The sequence below is a fragment of the Meleagris gallopavo genome, chromosome 19 (assembly GCF_000146605.3).
Source record: "Meleagris gallopavo isolate NT-WF06-2002-E0010 breed Aviagen turkey brand Nicholas breeding stock chromosome 19, Turkey_5.1, whole genome shotgun sequence".
NCBI lineage: Eukaryota > Metazoa > Chordata > Aves > Galliformes > Phasianidae > Meleagris > Meleagris gallopavo.
The window spans coordinates 7,747,866-7,766,336 of NC_015029.2; the positions used below are offsets into that span (position 1 = coordinate 7,747,866).

The window sequence follows — 18,471 nt, forward strand, 5'->3', positions numbered from 1 at the left end:
TTCTGAAAAAGGGGAGGCATATCTTTCTGGCAAGAAGGGAAAAAGCCTGCTGGAGCTGCAGTGTGATGGGGACCAGTGATGCCCAAGCCTGGAGCAGCAGAGCACGGTGAGTGATGGTGCACTGACGGGTGCCTGAGGCCCAGAGGAGTGATTTTGAGGCAGACAGAGCAACATTCACAGGATGCACTGCTGGCATAAACCTTTGCTGTGTTCCTCAAAGCATTTCACTGCAGCTGATGAGAGCTGCATTCTTTTCCTCCATCCTATCCTGCAAGAGCTTTGCTGTGAAATAGGAAATACTTTGCCTCCGGCTTTCTGCCTCTCCTGCTTTATTACATTCAAATTCCAGAGTTCACCCAGCTGCTGGGGGACGCTGATGGGTTGCAGCTGTTGGCTGCAGCAGATGCTGGTGTTCTTATGGTCCCCCCAGCAGTGGTGCAGGAGCATTTGGTAGAGTGCATAGAAATGGGAGCCCTATGGGGAGAGGAAGTGAGTCTGTGTGTGTGCAGGGGAGCTGGGGGCTGTGAAGTGTGCTGCTTCCACGGGATCTCATGTAAGCTTCTGGGCTGCCAGGTCCTGCTGCAGTGGGGGCAGAGAGGTACAGCAAGGTGAGAGCCCTCTGCCCAACCCCTGCAGGTGGGCGGCTGATACCTCTGTGCCCGTCCCTGGGCTGTGATCTTCAGTGCTACAGAATGATGAGCTTGTCGGTGCAGGAGTTAACCTGTGGCTGTGTCCTGGCCTAGCAGCAGTCAGGGAGATTGCTATGGAGAGCCTCTGAAAGCTGTCTGGAATTTACAGTGCTGGGCTGCTCAGAGCCAGCAGACCCCTCCCCGTGTGCTGCGTGCCCTTCCAGCCTGCTGGAGATCATGGCTGGGGCAGGAGCAGCACGAGGCTCAGAAGAGGGTTGAGGTAAGTGCTGAGACTCAGACCTGATGTGACTTGGCAGATGAGTTTGCAATACAAAAACTCCCACCAGGCACACAGTCAACACGAGCTCTCAAGTGTCTCTCAGGACACTTAGAAAAAAGCAAGGTAGGAAGGAGCAGTATCCTGTGTTTCTGATGTTTTTTATAGATTTCCTCCCCATTACAGCCCTGCACAGGGGCCAGCACCCTGCTCTGTATTTCACAGCTGCTGCAGCAGCTGCCCTTCTCGATCCAAGGCCAAGTTAGCCCCAGCAGTCCCCCCTTTATCCGATGGGTGCCAGCAGTGAGCTGCTCCCTCCACAAAGCCGAGCTCTTTTTTGTTCTCTGCACACTGTGACTCCTACTGGAGGATGCTGTGTTGTTCTCTTTTACTGGAGAACACATAGTTCCTTCCACAGCTACTAAGGACAGTGAGGCAGCAGGTGAGATAGGCTCCCATCACTTAGTTATAGGAATCATCTCAAGACTTTGCATAGTTGGAGGCATGGTTCTGTCCTCAGGTCACACACAGAGCCTTTGGCAGTACAGAGTTTTATGTGTCTGGGTAGTGAGAAGCTTAAGAATGCCTGATGAGAGCAAGCTGGTGGCTTTTTGTTTAGCTTTGACTGGGACTGGCCATAGCCTACACAAGGTAGCCAGGCATAGGAAGACCAGCTGGGACTTGGCTTTATTCTTACAAGCCTCAGGATCCAAAATCTGCTGCTCTCTGGCTCCCTCTCTAGCAAAGTCTAATGGCCTGCTCACTCCTGCTGTGTTGGAATGAGCTTGCACTGCTGCCTGCTGCTTTTTGAGTATCTTCACTAAGGGCTTATGGCAGGGCAGTGTGCAGAAATTGCTGCCCTTTTTTTCCAGCTGCCACCAGGGAAACAAGACCTGTTTTTTGGGGCAGGTACTAAAGCACTTAGCCTGAGAGGAAGGCTTCATCCTGATTTCTATGGGAGGGCTCGAGCTCACTGGGAGAAGCAAATACTTGACAGTCACAGGCTGTTGTCCCTGTACTCTTGGGCTTTGACTGGTGTTTGGGGGTATGGAGTGCTCAGAGCTTTGGCACTTTCTCTACAGCACCTGAAGGGAGTTAAGGCAGACAGACCTGTGTGCTTGTAAGTGAAAGGAATGTGTATGTGCACACGTACACCCTTTTCTTAACACTTACCTGTAGTGACAGCTGCCCCAAGAACAATCCCTGCACCCCCTCTCCCATCCCCAAGAGCCACCATTAGCTCTGCTGACAACAAAGCAGGAAAGGTGGCCAAAAAATAAGGAAAATGACTTTGCCACTGAAGCTTAGACACAAATATTTATTATTAAGCACAACCCTCCCTTTCCCTTGAGCTGTATTTGCTTCTAATATATTAATTCATTTGGCAGATTATTCTTTTTTAGAAAAAAGTACCTATGGGTTGGAAATCCCCCATTAAAATGACATTAGCAAATGCACATGTAAAAATAAATAAGCTCATACATTCAAGTATATGGCAAATAATTAACACCTCTGAAAGCTTAATGGTCAGATTCCAGTTCACCACCTGGCTGAGAGCTGCACAGGGCCAAGCCTGGAGCTGGTCAAGTCATCCTCATCTCCAGTGTTGTCCTCTTTACAGATACAAGCTAGGTGGGTACATACGTGGCTGTGCACATTCTCCTGCCTGATCTCCAGCTATCTGACCTGGCGCAGGAAGGAGGCAGAGGCTCAGCCCAGGACTCTGGGCAGCAGGTGAGTGCTCCCTGGTAGCAGCTGAAATGCAGCTACCCCCCTCCCGTGGTCAGTATAGGCAGGTTAAATGCCTGGTGAGCAGCATCACTGGTCTGAAAATCTTACTGCTGGTAGGAAATGTCTCTGTCAAATGCGTTTTGATTAGAAAGTGCTGATTTGTTCCCTATAGGAAACATCTGCTTTGGCAGAACTCATTACTGGAGTTTCTCAAGTCCAGGATAGCCTCTCTGGTCAAGCATTCCACCTCCTGAAGTTCAGTCTCTGCTGCCCTCCTCTCTGGGCTTGCATTTCCAACTTTACCAAAAGGGATGACAGTAAATGTGGACCCTTGCATTTGCATACAGGGTGAAACTGACTTCCCAGTAACAATTCCAACCTGGAGCTGTCACCAAGGCTCCATTTCTTGCTAGTGTGGGACCAGACTGTGTGCAGAATAAGGGCTGCCTTGCTGAGAGCAGGTCTGCTGGGGCATGGAGCAGCACAGCACTGGTTTCTTTCAGAAGAAACAAGGGGAGGGGAGTGCTATTGTCCTCCACTGCCAGCTGCAGGGGATAGTTCTGCTTGCTCTCCTGACAAGCCACGGCCAGAAAACGTTGCTGGCTTACAAAGCAGGTCAGTGCCAGATGCAGGTTTCTGCCTTAGGCAACTGGACATTCCCTTGTGAGGCTTCTGGCTCAGCTGCACCAGAAACAATGAGTTCAGCTAAGTTTGATTTCTGTGCTGAATAGATGGGCAGAAGACCTTCTTTCTTCCTTCTTTCCAAGGTACCATCTTTTGTCATGTGGCTGCAATGCAGGCTGCATACCTGGCACTTACCTTTCAGGCTTTGTCCCATGCTTGTTCTCTGGAGGTCTCCAGATCCCACTGAAGGTAAAAGTGGGAGAGCCCCAGCTCCTGCTTTGGAGTTTCTGGCACAACTCCGTACAGGAGCAGCTGAGGAAGCAGAGGGGACAGCATACAGCTCTCACTGCAGAGTTCATTGCAACCCCAGAACAAACTTCAAAGGGTGGGGGACCATAGCTGCAGCCAGGGGTGGGGTGAGCTTTAGAAGGTCCTGTGCAGCTTCTGATTTGGGCTCATTTCCTTCCGTAGAAAGAACAAAACTGATGAAGATGTTTCCAGGGAAGGATCCAGAACAACTTGTGTCATGACACAGACGTGACTGCAAAATGAAAAAGGTGCTCTTCCTTTCCCCTATTAAAAGTATTTTAGAAATAAAGAAGATCGAGGCTGCATTTAACTACCTGCTCTGGGCTCCTCCTTCAGCTGCCAGTGTGAGTTCCTGGAGTTTTAGGTGACAAGCAGAGGGGCTGCCAAGGTCTTCTTCCCTTGAGCTGTGCCCATTGTTACAGAAGCTGCATCTCCTAAAAAACCCTTGTTTAAAAACAGTCCCCTCCTGTGAACAAGTGCAGTGCAGTTGAGGTGCAGATCCTGGAAGAAGTCTGGCGGTGCAGGAGCACTCTGGTTTGAAACCACCTACACTTAAAGTTCTTTTTGAAAAGAAAAGAAAATCAAAAACAAACAAAACCAAAACAAACTCCCCAGACTTAACCCCAGTTCTTAGCTGGAACCAGGCCTTTGCTGCTCCTCTTCTGCCTCCTCTTGTGCTGAGGCCAGATCTACCCTCTGCTCATCCATGCGTTTGGCCTGGACCCGCTGGATGAGGCTGAAGAAATCCTCATCTGGCATGGTGGGACCACGGGGGATGGAATCTGGTGGTGCACAGCGCTGGTCGTCTATCCTGGAGGACTACAGGGGAAGAACAGGGGTTAGGGCTGCATGCTGCCCACAGCCAGCCTAGTAAGAGTAGGAGGGCATTGCTTGCTGATGGTGGAGAAAGTAGCCCACCCCTCCCTCCCGCTCAGCCCTGCTGTACCTGACACTTCATCAGCATGTTGAAGAACTCATCCCCTGGCTCCTGGGCATCCCCCTCCATGCACAGGTGCCCCAAGTTGTTGTGTGTTATCCGGAGGCCTGGCAGGTTGCCCACATTGGCACGCTGGTCATCCAGCCGTCTGCTCTGCGAGCTGGCAATGAGATCGAAGAACTCCTCTGTCTGTGGGGATGCCATCAGGGAGGAGTGTGCTGGGAGGGGGAGAGGAGCACACCAGGGTCACATCTCTGCTTACCGCAGAGTCCCGGTTCTCACCGAAATGCTGATCAACCAACAGACCTAAGCCCCTGTTTTAGAAGCCTCCCAGGGCTGAGCTGGGTAGGACAGCAGCTTCTGTGACCAATGCCATTCCCTTCCACCCTGTGTGGTAAGCAGGAACAATCCCACTGCCAACAGCACAAGCAAGCAAGCAAAAACCTACCAAGAAAGCAGGGATCAAAGCCCACAGCCCAGCCGTGCAACCACTCACACCCTTCTCTGGATGCCAGTGCTGGGGCACAGCCCTACCTGCAGGTACATGGCAGCCACCTCCCAAAAACCTGCAGGCTGCATCTGCTGCATTGCCTAGCACCTAGGGTAAGGCAAAGATTTTGGCAGGATGCTGCTGCAATTTTGATTTCCACCCAGCAGTTGCAGGTGACTGTACAGTTCCTGTGCACTGCTGTGGTTCCTTACTGAGCACTGCAGGTCCCGAGGGTTTAACTGCAGGCAGGTAACGTGCAAAGTAACGAGCCTGGCTAAGGCACACAGCAGAGCAATGCCCCCAGCCAGGGCAACACACAACACATGGGGCCTGCTGGCTCCTGGCAGCTGCTAGGCAGCAAAACACTCACAGAACAGGAACTGCACTTGGGATGGGGACAAGCAAGTGGAGCTGTAAGAAATCCAGCCTGGTGGGGCATCGCCTCAGGGAGCACAAAGCACTTGAGGGTGCCCCCAGATCCTGACACTGCTGCTCCAACAGCCCCAGCTCTTGGAGCCGTAGGAATGCACACTAACTGCAGCACTGACGCCTTTCAGCTCACAAAGAAACTTCAAACAACGTGTCCAAAAAGCTCAGAGACCAAGTGATGGATGAACAGAAAGTATGCCTACTTGAACGCTCTTAATAAAGCTTCATACTCATAAGGTACACAGCTGTTACAGCCAAGTGTGTTTCTGATGCAGAAGTGCATCTTGAAAAAAGTGATGTTTGCTTCCACCTTATTTTTAGCACAGAAGAAACCGCTCACCTGGGAGCGACCCGCGTCCCTGTGAGCAACAGAGGGACCTGCACGCCCTGTTTGCTGTAATCAAAGCACCTCAACACGCTGTCATAAAAAAGACACAAACCCAAAGCGCAGACACAGCCCTGGCCTGCCTTTCCCATCCCATCTATTTGTCAGATGGTTTCCTCCATTTATCCGTGTTCTTTCCACAAGCAAAGCTCCCTGTCTGCGCACCCGGAGCTTCCTCTTGTTTATCCATCCTGCTGCCTTCCCCATCCTTACGCAACACCCATCACCGCAGCATCCAACAACTGTACAAAACCCAGAAGTTTTTCCACTGTGCTCACACTGAGAACACCCAGCAGCATCTTCCCCTCCTGCCAGAGCCCACCCAGGCCATTGCACAGCAACACCACACAGCCAGCCATGCCACGGGAGCAGCACGACCCAGAGTCACAGCGACTTATCAACACCTCCATGCTTACGAATCCGTTCTTCCAGGGCTGGGACTGGTGTGGCTGCTGCCTCCGCAGCCTCCGACGGGCATTCCTCCAGCGGGCAGCGCTGATCGTCCATCCGGTTGCTCTGGAACTTGCTCAGCAGGTCAAAGAAGCATTCCTCATCCGAAGGGGTTCGGTTGATCTTCTGCAAAGACAATAAAACACAAGGGAGTCAGCACGCCCCAACCGCCTCTCACTGCGTGGCCTTTGGCAATGTTTCCATCCTGCCCTGCCCAGAGCTGGACTCCACGCTATGCCCGTCCTTCTCCATGCACTGCACCTGCCCAGGGTCACTGCCTCTTAAACTCTGTGCTCCTAGCTCAAAAACAGCCTCTCCTTTTCCTCTTTCCATTGGTTTGGACGATCCAAAGAAAACCAGCCTCCAAGAAGAGGCCGTGAACAGAGCGGTGGGGAGGGCAAGAGGTGGGAGAACCCAGCGGGTACCCCCCCATGGGGTGCTGCCACGTGCCAGGCTCAGGCACACTGCCCACCCCTCTTTCCCGAGCTGCTAAACGTAACCTCTGCACACCACAGCCCCCACTTCCTTCCGACCTGTCATTGCACCCTGCTTGCTCCGGCCATCACCAAGCTGCAAATGCCACAAAATTACAGTTGTTCAGGAAAACGGCTCTTGCATGAGAGCCCCAAATAAGAACCTTGCAGCAGACAGTGATATATTTAAGTTGTGCTGCTGAAGAGTTAGCACTCACAGCAACCTCTAATTGCTGTGCCGTGGTGGAGATGGGCAGGGTGCTGCACCAGGAGGGTGAACCCAGGTCCTGTGTTCACTGCTGCACAGCAGAGCTCTCTGGAGGGCCTTTGGTGAGGTGTGCAATGCTGACCCCAGCACAGGGCTGCTCCCTGGGCATGCAGAGTGCTACCAGGGAGCCCTGTGCTGGGGAGAGCTGTGTGTTGACAGGGTTAAAGCTGTGAGCCAGAGTCAATAAACGAAGGAAAACAATTTTCCTATATGCTAAGCAAAGCAGATGAGATGCACTCAGCTTCTATTTAGGGCAGCGTCAAAATTAGCAGCGGGCCAGAGAGGAACATTGGCAATATGGGAGCAGAGAGGGGAGGGAGAATCACCTCTCACCTCCTCCCAGGTACTGACTCACAAATGGAGCAGACAGACCCTCTGAAACCACAGCCTGAATGAGCTTCAGCCAAGGATGAACAGCTTCTAACACAGTCCTGCCGTGCCGGCTCACATGACCAAACTTGAAGGTGGAAGAGGAAGCCTGCTCATTCACACCACGGCTCCCTGGGGTGGCACAGAGTCAGTGGGGGCAGTGGCACAACCCAAGGAAGAGTTCCACCTCATGGGGGACGCAACAGACAGAGCTCATGGGGAGACCATATTTTCCCATAGCACATCCCACCGGGGATCCATCCATTTACAATATGAGGACCTTTGCTCCAAACACACCCGAGAGAGGAAAGGATGCTCTGCCTGGCCCTCCCTCAGAGCCCCACACCTCCCTAATTAAAACACCCCAATGTGACACTGCACAGAGCCCTGCCTGCTGCCAGCCCCGAGGAAGGAGCTGTGCAGGCAGATGGACGGGCTGTGCCCTGGGGTGCACCGTCTGCTGCCGAGCTGTGGCTTCCTGAGAGCCTGGGCATCCCCTAACAGCACTGAGCAACAGTCCTACAACAGCACAACCACCACCACAGTGTTGCCACAGACCCCAGCCCCACAGCGCACCCCACACCCTGCACAAAGCCTCAGCTCCCTACCCACAGAAAGGTCACGTACACAGCACTGCAGCTTTACTCCTGTTCTCCACGAGGGAACAGAGCATCCAGCAGCCTGGCTAATGACAGCCTGGGAGCCCGACTTGCTTACCTGAAACACATCTCCCTCCCTGGAAGGCAGCAGGGATGCTGTGTGCTGGTGCAAGCAGCAGGCTGCTCAGCCTGCCAGGTGGGATCCAGGATGTGTCAAACACAGCTGCAGTGTTGGGAACACAGGGAGCAACAGCACCAGTGCTGGGCTGCCCTGAGCTCCTCAACCTGCAGGTCACTGCTCAGTGAAGCACAGGTGCACACTCACCAGTACTAAAGAGAACCTCTCAGCCTCTGCCCAGCTCTGTCCCCTGGGCACAAAGCAGCATTTCATAAGGGCCAAACCCCCCTGTTCTGCCAGGCGGGCTTCTCCTCTGTGTCCCCACGCAGCAGGGTCGGGATAAAACAGCAGGTTTCAGTGCTGCTCCTACAGCCACTCCTTGGAGAGTGCTTCCTCAGCAACCTGTCCAGCAACAGCTCCTCCTCATCCCATTTCAGTGATTAGACAACATAGAGATGAAAGGAGCAGGGACAGGACCCTGCACTCCATCCCCAGAGCTGACCTTTTGACTGCAGACACTTCCCAGACAAACTGTGCTCCGGACCCAGCAGATATTTGCCCCGACACATCCGTGCCCATGTGTCACCTCCTATCTGTCTCTCCCCTACCAACTAGATGCATCCCAAGCACTTACCCACTCTCTCTTCAGGCAGCTGACCCAAAATCACCAGGCTAGAGCAGCAGCAGGAGCACTTCGCACGATACACACAGCACTGCAATCTGCTCCATCATCCCAGAACCCCTTGGAGGAGCCAACAGCAGCACTGCTGTGCACCCCAAAGCCTGGCACCATGCAGGGCATCAGACCCAGCCTCATTGCTCCGGCTGCGCAGGGTGGGCACCTGGGGGGGTGCTGGGATGAGCATCCAGAAGGCAAAGGGGAGTAGGAGTAGGGGGCAGGAGGAAACCCATATTGTATGCCTCAGTTTGATGTGGATGGAAGCACCTACTGCCTCTGCTCCCAGCAGAGCAGCGGGGCTGCACCAGTCCCAGCAGCTGGCTGCTGCCTTGGCTCCTCGTTGGCTCAGAGCTGTCGAACTCACACAGTCTGTGCCCAGGGCAGCACTCCCCCCTCACTTCCCCAGGAGCTCCCCCAGCACCACTGTGCTCCTGCAAGGCATCCACACAGCACCAGTTGCTTCGCGGGTTGCTGCATCCGCTTCCCAGGGAGTAGCATGGATATTGGTAACACAAAGTTCAAAATGAATCCAGCAGCCAGCTTTAAAAGCAGCTCACTTTTCCAGCATCCACAAGCTCTATCCAAGCCACGACCCGCGGAAACCGCCCCCCCTTCTGTCTCTCTATGCATATCGCCTCATTCCAGAAGCAAAAAAGCAAAGCCCACAGAAAGCCGCTCTGCGCTCACCGACCTGGGCAGCCGCTCTCCCAGCTCCGCTCACAGACGGCTCTGTTTGCCGTGCGCTCCCCAGCGGCTCCGCTCGGCACCGGAGCACAGATTTACACGGAGCAGAGGACCGGCAGACCCGGCGTGAAGCCACAGCCCCGCATAAAGCCTCAGCCCCACCGCCGTGCCGTTCTCCCCCCGCAGCCGCATCCCCGCTCTCGCTTCGCCCTCACCTCGCTGCCACGATCCCGGCGCTGTTCGCCGATGCTCTCCGACGCAGCGCGGAGCTATGTGAATATTTAGCTTTCCTTCCACCTCCTCGCCTCCCACCCGCCGCGCACACTTCGCCTTAAAAATAGATCGGGATCGATTTTGCCGAACGACATCTGCAAAAGCGCTCAGCTCCGCGGGCAGCGGACGCACCGTGCGCCTGCAGGCACGATCTGATGGCTCAGATTTAAAGCACTGAAATACCCAGGGACCCGCGTCGGCTCCCGAGAGCCCTCCTGCTCCACGTGCTGTCAGGGATGTGATTTTTTTTTTTGGCCCTGCTGCAGAAGATACTCAGCCACGAATTGATTCTGAATTTAAACGCAGCCCTGTTTAACAGAGGGAACGTTGTGATCGTAATGAGATGCTAAGCACAGAAGGGATGGGAACACCGTGCAACAGCCCGGGGACAGGTTTTACATTTGTGAAATGCAAACAAACGTGGGTTTGGACTGTGGGATGGGTCACCAGGAAGAGAAGCAGCCCGCCAGCAAAACGCTGCAGTGCCCCATCGGCTCTCCATCCATACTGCCCTCAGAGCCTCCTGCCCACCTTCTGTTGCAGAAGTGGGGAATGTCATTAACCCTGAACAAAAACAGGTTCTCCATCACCCCGCACAGTCCAGGCTTCGGGACAGAGCAGGCAAAAACCAATTAGTGTGTGTGGGTCTGGTGCCATGGGCTGTGGAAGAGAGAAAATGGGAATCTGCCTCTACATCGAAGCTCCTGCCTGGGGAGCTCACTACTAAGCTACCACTCCGTTCATGATTTAATTGTAAGAAATGCTGCAGCAAATGAAGAAAGAAAGGGTGCAGGGATGAGAAATGGGCAGGGCATGGCCACTGCCACGCTCAGTGCAGGACACTGCTGCACACTAGCACAGGCACTGCCACATCTCTTGTGAAATGCACATCTGCACCACGGCTGCTGCCTCTGCACCACTGTGCTGAGCTGAGGGGATGCTTTAGGGCAGAGGGAAGCGGGGCTGTGAGTCACAGCTGAGCCCCTGCCCTGTATCTGAAGAGCCAAAGTTGGAGATAGCCCCATCACAGCACATGGAATGGGCACAGAGGGGGACATGCAGAAGATGGGGCTGACCCAGCAGCAGAGCCCTCGGAACAGCAAAGAACACTTTTTGCACCTGGGCACAGGATGCAGTGAAGGAGAGCAAGCAGAGCATCCTTGACCTGCAGGGTCATCCCCTGAACGTCCCCCCTGCAGCCCCCTGTGTGCCCTGGGCTCTGCGGTCCCAGCAGCCCCATACACACACACTGCAAACACAGACGTGCCCAACGCTTTTCCCTTCCATATGAAATTATCACCCTTCCTTGGACTGTTTTCAAAGATTTTTTTTTCCCTTTAAACAACTCGCCCACTCATCCCTATAAACGCCAGTGCTAAAAGCTGGTTCTGTTGTTAGGATTGCAAATAGCTCAGGCTTTATTGTTTCAAACAAAATCAAAATAGCTCACCCACACTCTCTCCTTTCCTAATGCCTCAACTGCTGACCTGCTGGGAGCATGCCCTGCTGCTGTACATGGTGCAAACCCACACCTGAGAGCAGCAGCTCAGCACAGCCCCATCTCTGCCTTCCCTTGGAGCGCAGTGCCCATGGCAGTGTCCCCCAAGTGTCCCTGACACCTCTGCTGCTCACCATGCCAGCATGCTTAGATGCAGCCACTTTGTGCAATGGCCTCATTAATCCCAGGGTTACATTTCCTCCCCTCTGCTGGAAACAGCCCTGATGCATACAGACAGTCCTACAACAACGCTCTGCAGTTAAGGCAGTGAGTTTTCCCTGTAAGTTTTGACTACTCTTATAGTACCAGGTTGGCTTCCCCTGTTACCACTGAGGCCCAGATTCAGCCCTCACGTTTTTAACTACAACCCAAGGACACAAATCAGAAGCACTGTCACTCCAGGTCAGCCCCTTCAGGCTGGGTAGGGGGATGGCCAACTCCAGAGGATCAATTAACCACCAGGAGCGAGTCCAAGCTCCTTGCCCCAAGCCATCAGGGCCATGGGCTGATGCCAGAGAGCAGTGAGCTCTCAACATGTGATCAGCAGAGCCTTCCCCACACAGCCAAGCAGCAAAGCCAACTAGAGCTCATTGCAGCAACACACACTCCATTGCTTTAAATGATATAACCCATGTTCCTGATTCAGGAAGGCAGAAGTAAGGTTAACAAATAGCGCTCACACCCACAGTGCACACCTCACCTCCTACAAACGCCCGACTCCTAATTATTATTTACACATATCCAGCAATGCCTGAAGGCCTCCTCCAACATCAAGGGCTCTCACCATGCACGGAGCCCACGGAACATGAAATCCCAGCCCCACTGCAGGCAGGGTGAGTCTTGGGGTGGCTCCATCGCTTGACAGTGCGCCCCAATAAGCAAATCCATAGGGAGTGCTGTGGAGAGCTGCTCTCCCACCCCAGAGCAGGATGCACAGATACCACGATGTGGAGTGGACAGGTGAGGGTCATGGGGACCCCTGGGGTCCCCTCCAATTGCATGTGGAGCGCTGCTCCAGCCTCACTCCCTGCCAGGTGCAAACTGCAGCCTCCTGGGGCTGCACGTGGAATGGGATGAAGCCAGGGGTGCTGGGAAAAAAAACAAAAAACATTGTTTGGTCTTTTTTAGATTAATTGGTGTTAATTGCCTTGGGAAGGTTTGAAAATAGCACTGCTAATGGGAAACGTGGATGAAGGTGAGCGGAGCCTCGTGACTGCCACATTAACCCCAGACTGGGGCTGCGCCCTGCCCAGCTGGCAGCTCACATTGGGGCACACACAGGCAGAACCCCATAGCAGCCACTCTCAGCCCTGTGTGGGGACACAGAGCCCCAGGGAGCAGCACCCAGCCCTCCCTGCTCTCCCACGCAGCCTGCAAAGCGCATCCACAGCCACACCACTTCTTGTGCTCCCACCTGCCTCAACCAACAATATTTGTGCATGACAAGCAAACCAAATCCCCCCAACTGCAGGTCTGTGTCATCCGCTGTCACTGCCCAGTGATCTCAGGGTTACATTGATTTACACCCAAACAGAACTCAGACTCTGACGTTTTAAGCTCTTTTGGCACATGCAGTTTATTGCACGCAAGGAGGTGAAACCACAGACTCACAAAGTGCCCCAGGCACAGCACAGCCCCCAGGAACGAGAGAAGAGTTCCAGATTCAGAGAGAAGTCAAACATTTGGAGTTTTACAGCTCTGTGTCTGGCTGCGATTCATTCCTCTTTGTCAGTACTGTTCTCTTTAAAGTGACAGTTTCTAGGAAATGCTCAGCTCATCGTCCCTCTCCCTGCCCTGTACCACTCAAGGGCTGACAATTTGCTGGGAGAAAGGGCTGCACAAGGAGGAAAGCAGACCTCAATTACAGCTTCAAAGTGCCAATAACTGACAACCCGGTTACGTTGAGCCAGGGGAAAAAGAAATGTGTTTCAGGAGCTGGGTCAACCAGCTCCAGCATGGCCAGGCTGCAGAGCTCCTGTCCTCACCTTCAGTAAACAGCTGCGGTGGGACCTGGGACAACAATTTCAGGTCACATCCCTCTGGTTGGAGTCTCTTTTCCAATGTTTTCAGCTCCAAGGCCACCCTCCAGCTACATCTGGGATACGAGGGCTCACGTAATGCCTTCATGCAGCCCCCAATAATTGTGCCAAGACACTGAGAAGCATCCAGGCCTGGGGTCCAAAACATGACCTCTGCACAGCTGAGGGCTTGCACAGCCCTCCTGCACTTGGGTGTGCTCTCCTCTCTGCTCACAAGCACAGGCTTGCTTCAAATCCACAAACCCACCTCCCAAACCTGCCCTTCTGCATGAGGCAGAGCACAGTAAGGAAGAACATTACAGCCATGCACCCCACAGCACTGCCTGCCCCAAGGAGCAGCCCAGCCCCGCTGCATTCCCCAGGCACAGCACAGGGCTGCAGAGCTGCCAGTCCTGCCCAGCCTCCCTCGTGCTCACGTGGTCTCATAGGATAATTACAGAGAAAAGCAAGGCAATTCCCAATTTTAGTGCCATTATAAAACAGAGAGGGGGAATTCGTTACCTGGCAGCTGTTAATATTTAAGGGAGAAACTGATAATTTACCACTGAGGCAATGAGTGCAGCAGAGGCAGCGCATGCCAGAAAACACTGCTGCCTCCCCCCTCTGCCCCATGCAGTTCCTCTGCAGTGATTCTCTATCTCCCCACTCGTTTCCCTGCATAAAGTCCCAGCGAGGAGCAGCACCTCAGGACTCTGCATTGGAAAACCCACACGGTTCCAGCTCTGCTGTCCCTGCTGCAGCCCTTGATGTAGGAAAGCACTTTGGGCTCATGTGTGCAACCATCCCACAAAAGGAGCCAAAGAGAAGAAGGGCCCCAGTGCTTAACAAAAAGTCTCAGACAGACATGTGGTCGGAAGGGTTGGATGCATGTTTTAAGATGATGCAGCCAGATTGCTGCTGCTTCTCAGAGCAGCCTGCATCCCTGGAATCCTCTCAATATCCACCAGGCCACAGCCCTGCAGACACATCTCCCAGGTCTGCACCCACACCAAGTGCTGCTGGACATCTCACTAAGCAAAGAGGAAGGCACAGCCTGATGGTGACACAGCTCGGTGGGCTCTAGCAGAGCAGACTTCGAGTGCCACAGGAACAGCCTTACCCATCACAGCAGCCACCCACCCCTCCAGCTTTCTTGGAGCATGTTCACACCAGAAAGTCTGACCAGCCATACTGGCATAATTATACCACGCAGCTAAACAAAAGGTTGGGAGATAAAGGAGGGCGTGCGTTGGCATGGAGGTAGTTCACACATCAATCAGATCATTACATCATCTTAAAAGAGAGGGAAGATGCACAGAGAGCCACAGAGCAGCCAAGCATGGGGCACCCACATCAAGCTCTGAATGGACAGCAGAGGGACTGAGCTCTCATTGGCCATACAGAGGATCAAATCAACAGGACATCGAGAGAGAGACAACAACATGGAGGAACTCTGGCACCCTGCCTGCAGGGGTGTCAACTACAACATTCTCCCTTCTTTTATGGTCGCTTCCCGCTGTAGGCATAAAGCAGGTCTTATAAAAACATTTGTCCCAGGGAATGTTTGGAGATACAGCACGCTGTGCGTGTGTTCTGTGTCTAAATACATCAGCCCATCTCTGCAAGTCCTCAATGCACACAGCTCCTTCTGTTATTAACTACAAATAGTTCCCACAAGGGCTCGGGTGGTTCAGGAGCCAGGAAGGACTCCTGGGCTGATGTTCTCCACTGGGGGGACTGGGGTCCAGATGAGCAGCACCATTTCTGAACCACTGACCCCTAAGGAGGGTAGTGGGTGAGGGTGGTCCTTTCTTCTCTGTGCTTTTTCCCAGCAGTCCAGTAAGCACTGCAGCCCCTGAAGCCAGGCTCACACAGCCCCACAGATCCCAGTGCCTTTAGCTCATTTCTGCCCACAGGAGCCATGCCTAGCAATAGGACACATCCCCAGGCAAGTTTTTTTTTCCAAGAATACAGAGCATCTTTGTTCCCTGGGCCCTCTCCTGCCTTCTCAGAGACGTTGCTTTCTCAGACAGGAGAGTGAAGGACAACTACACTAACCTGTGCTCACCTGATGCTTCTGAAGCATTAGAAGTCCCCTCCATGGGGCAACCCTCTGCAAAAGGCAGCTGCTGCCAGTCCTCTGGGAGCCTGTGCATTAAGACCTTCTCCCCCAAGGAGGAAAAGGGTTACGTTCTGACCAAGCCTTTGATGTCTGCAAGCTTCACGTGGTGCAAAACCCTCTGCTTTGACATTGTTTTAAACACAGCAAAACCCAACAGAAAATCTCAGGCCTGGCCACCCAGCTATAGGCACGAGGACCCAACCCTGATACACAGACTGCTGCTACAACAGAGAGAAAACAACCACATGTGGCTCAACCCTCAGCTGCTCCCACACCACAGCCTGCAGCGACCCACAGCTCTGGGTGTCCCATCAGATCCCACACCAGCCCCAGTGCAGACAGACAAGCAGGACCCTTGCATCGTGTCCCAGTAGTGATGAAGCCCCTATGTGCCCAGGACCCTCCCACCCCTAACAGAAAGGTGTGAGCCCACAGAGGAACCCTCACCCACATCCTACCTTACGCAGAGCCTGAGCCATGGTTTCTCCCACCCATCCCAGTACTGCCACAGCTTTGCCAACAGACTGAGCCCTGCTCCCAGGGCCCGGCAGTGCTGCCAGCGGGGCCAGGCTCCTCTCCATCACCAAATGCCTCGCCTCCCCTTCCACTTTTCCCTGCCTCCTCCCATGGGGAGTTTCCCAGCAGCTCAGTAATTAGCATCATCATCACTGATGCTAATAACAACACCACAGCTCCTGCCATCCAAAGCTCAAACAACTTTACAGCCACCATCACGCCTCTGTAAGCTTCTGGGGTTGGCAGGGGAGCAGCAGTGCCCATCCCACAGGTGGGGAGGAGGGGGTGAACAGGACTTATAGAGAGACCTGTTCAGGGCCTGGGAGGTTTGTTCTGAGCTTGTCTTCTGAGCGCAGGTATGGTGACATCCCATACGCAACCCAGATCAGCTATTGGGGCACGCTGCTAATGAAGGACTTGCTGTTAACTGATGGATTAAAGATTTTTTGCTTTGAGCATTTGCAAAATGAGGAATAGGATGCGACTGCGGTCTGAACAGCCTGACCAAAGTCAGCTCTGTGGGAGGGAGAGCAAGAGAAAGGGTCTGAGCTGGGTTCCAGCCTCTCCTTGCTCTTGGGTGGGGTTTGCTACATTTCACTTAAAAGGGCACAGATGGAAACAGCTTTTCAACACAGCCCACCCACACTCCCATCCAACAGAGCAATGGGACAAAAGCCAAATGCAAGATGTTGACTTGAAAGGTTCGGAGGTCTGGGCTGCACTACAAAGCCAAGCTGGCATCACTGTCAGCTGGGAGCACAGAAACCAGACAGGATTCACCTGAAGTAACCCAGAGCACACTGCACAGCCAGCGCCCTGGCAGCAGAGCCCTTCGTGTAGGGCACTGTGTGTGTGGCAGGGCAGGGTCTGAGGCACAAGCTGTGTCCCAGTGGGGCTCTGCACAAAGCCTTTGTAGGGCTGGGATGGGCACGTAGCACAGACACGGTGCTGCTGAGTCCAAAACCCAAACACACAAAGTGAGATGAAGCCCTCCAGCAGCAGGCTCAGCCCTGCAGTCTGGTCTCTGGGGCTGTGCACAGGCATGGATGCAGCATTCTTCCCTTCCTCATCGCCATGCAGAGCTCCCGGATGTCCAAGGGTATTTCAGAAGCTTTTAGGAAAAAGATTATGAACACCTCCACCTTCCCTTCGGTACAGCTACAACCTGAGAACAAGCCCAACCTAACACATCACACTTATTATGGGACACAGGCTACAGTCTGTTAGTTACCAAGATGGGCATTCTCCAAAACATAAGACAGACAGTTGCCCTTCTCCTCCAGCCAAGTGCATCATCTATTCTCTCCTAGGACAAAATGGGCATGTTTGGTGTCTGTGAGGAGGGAGATGCTGGTTTTCCCTGCTACTCTGCCTATCTCAAGTTCACTCTCTCTGCTGTTTGCCCCACCAGGTGCACCAGGAATGCTTAGGGGCTGAACTTAAAATGAACTCGCCCACAAATCCAGAGTGAGCAGGTAGAGTTAAGGCACTACAACACCTGGGCACCTCGGTGAGCCTTTCCCTGCCTCCTCACCATTCACCAAACCCCTGCATGTATGGTGACAACTTGCTGGTGGCTGGCAGCATCCCAGGGGCCCTTCCTACACACAGAGCCCTATGTGCTCACACACACACTCCAGGAACACTCTTTGCCTTACTCTTGCTGGAGCACTGCTTTTGTTTGTTTTCTGGCTGAGTGTCCGAGTTAAAAATACAAGGCTATTTCTAGCAGAAGCAGGCTGGTTTTTTTCTGCCTTTGTATTCCCTCAGATGCCCCCGTGCTGCTGTCTCCTTTCTGGTTCAGATGAGCTTTGTTTTCCTTCCCAACGATCATGTTTGCACCGGTGAGCAGCAGGAAATGCTTTTCCTATTAGACCATTTCCACCGACACCATTGGGAATGAAACAGCAGCTCAGAGAAGTCTAAAAGAAACAATTGTTGTAGAAATCCTGTCTCCAGCGGTCAGACAACGGAACAGAAAACCAGGACTGTCTGTGGCCAGAAGGGGATGTGCATGGCTGTGCAGATCAGGACGTGTTCTACCTGCACCCATAGTATGGGAACAAGGAACCACGTTCAAACATCCCCTCTCTACAGGCAGGCTTCATCCCAAGCTCTGAAGCTCAGACCCTTTCTTACCTAACATAGAAATATTGTTTTGTGTTCTTTTCTTAAGCACTAAGGAGAAACAGGTGTCTGTCTCCTGGCTTGGACTGCTTCCACCTGGATTCAAGTGAGTGATCACAGAACTGCATACACTGAGGCTGTAATGCACCACTAAAGCAGGAGATCAAACATTTTGGAGCATCCATGCCATCAGGAAGTCTTTGCTGTTACAACACACCCCCAGCAGCAGGAAGCTGAGGATTCGGGGCTTCTCGCTGAGTCCAAACATCTCTGAGCCCCCTCCCAGGACTCAGAAACGTGCCATTGTTTGTGGGTGCAATTCCCATCTTCAAAACCGAGAACGAAACCAACACAGCTGCAGGAAGCCTCCCCAGTGCATCATGTTTGCCAGTGTCACAGCATGAGCATCAACACAACCAGAACACAGCGGCCCAACAAACAACTCTGTTGTTTGGGCTAAAGACAA

General features: G+C 53.3%; 1 protein-coding gene and 1 long non-coding RNA gene across 7 annotated transcripts in view; one reads left to right on the plus strand and one right to left on the minus strand.

The window, feature by feature from the left end:
* LOC104913690 overlaps nt 1–3,880 on the plus strand; it is a 6,419-nt gene extending 2,539 nt beyond the window's left edge. For both annotated transcript variants that reach the window (XR_002120672.2, XR_002120673.2), the window contains 3 exons: nt 12–106; nt 2,528–2,640; nt 3,733–3,880. This is a non-coding gene — a long non-coding RNA (uncharacterized LOC104913690). The remainder of the gene's footprint in view (nt 1–11; nt 107–2,527; nt 2,641–3,732) is intronic.
* The window catches only part of GPSM1 (G protein signaling modulator 1), a 35,684-nt gene continuing 19,417 nt past the window's right edge, over nt 2,205–18,471 (minus strand). For 2 of the 5 annotated variants that reach the window (XM_031556230.1, XM_031556228.1), the window contains 3 exons: nt 6,228–6,387; nt 4,517–4,725; nt 2,205–4,389 (listed from right to left, as the gene is read on the minus strand). In XM_031556230.1, the coding sequence (XP_031412090.1) occupies nt 4,201–4,389; nt 4,517–4,725; nt 6,228–6,387 (558 nt within the window). In that variant the 3' untranslated portion in view covers nt 2,205–4,200. Of the gene's footprint in view, nt 4,390–4,516; nt 4,726–6,215; nt 6,388–18,471 lie in introns of all 5 variants that reach the window. The other 3 variants (XM_031556229.1, XM_031556227.1, XR_004161675.1) reach the window with 2 other exon arrangements.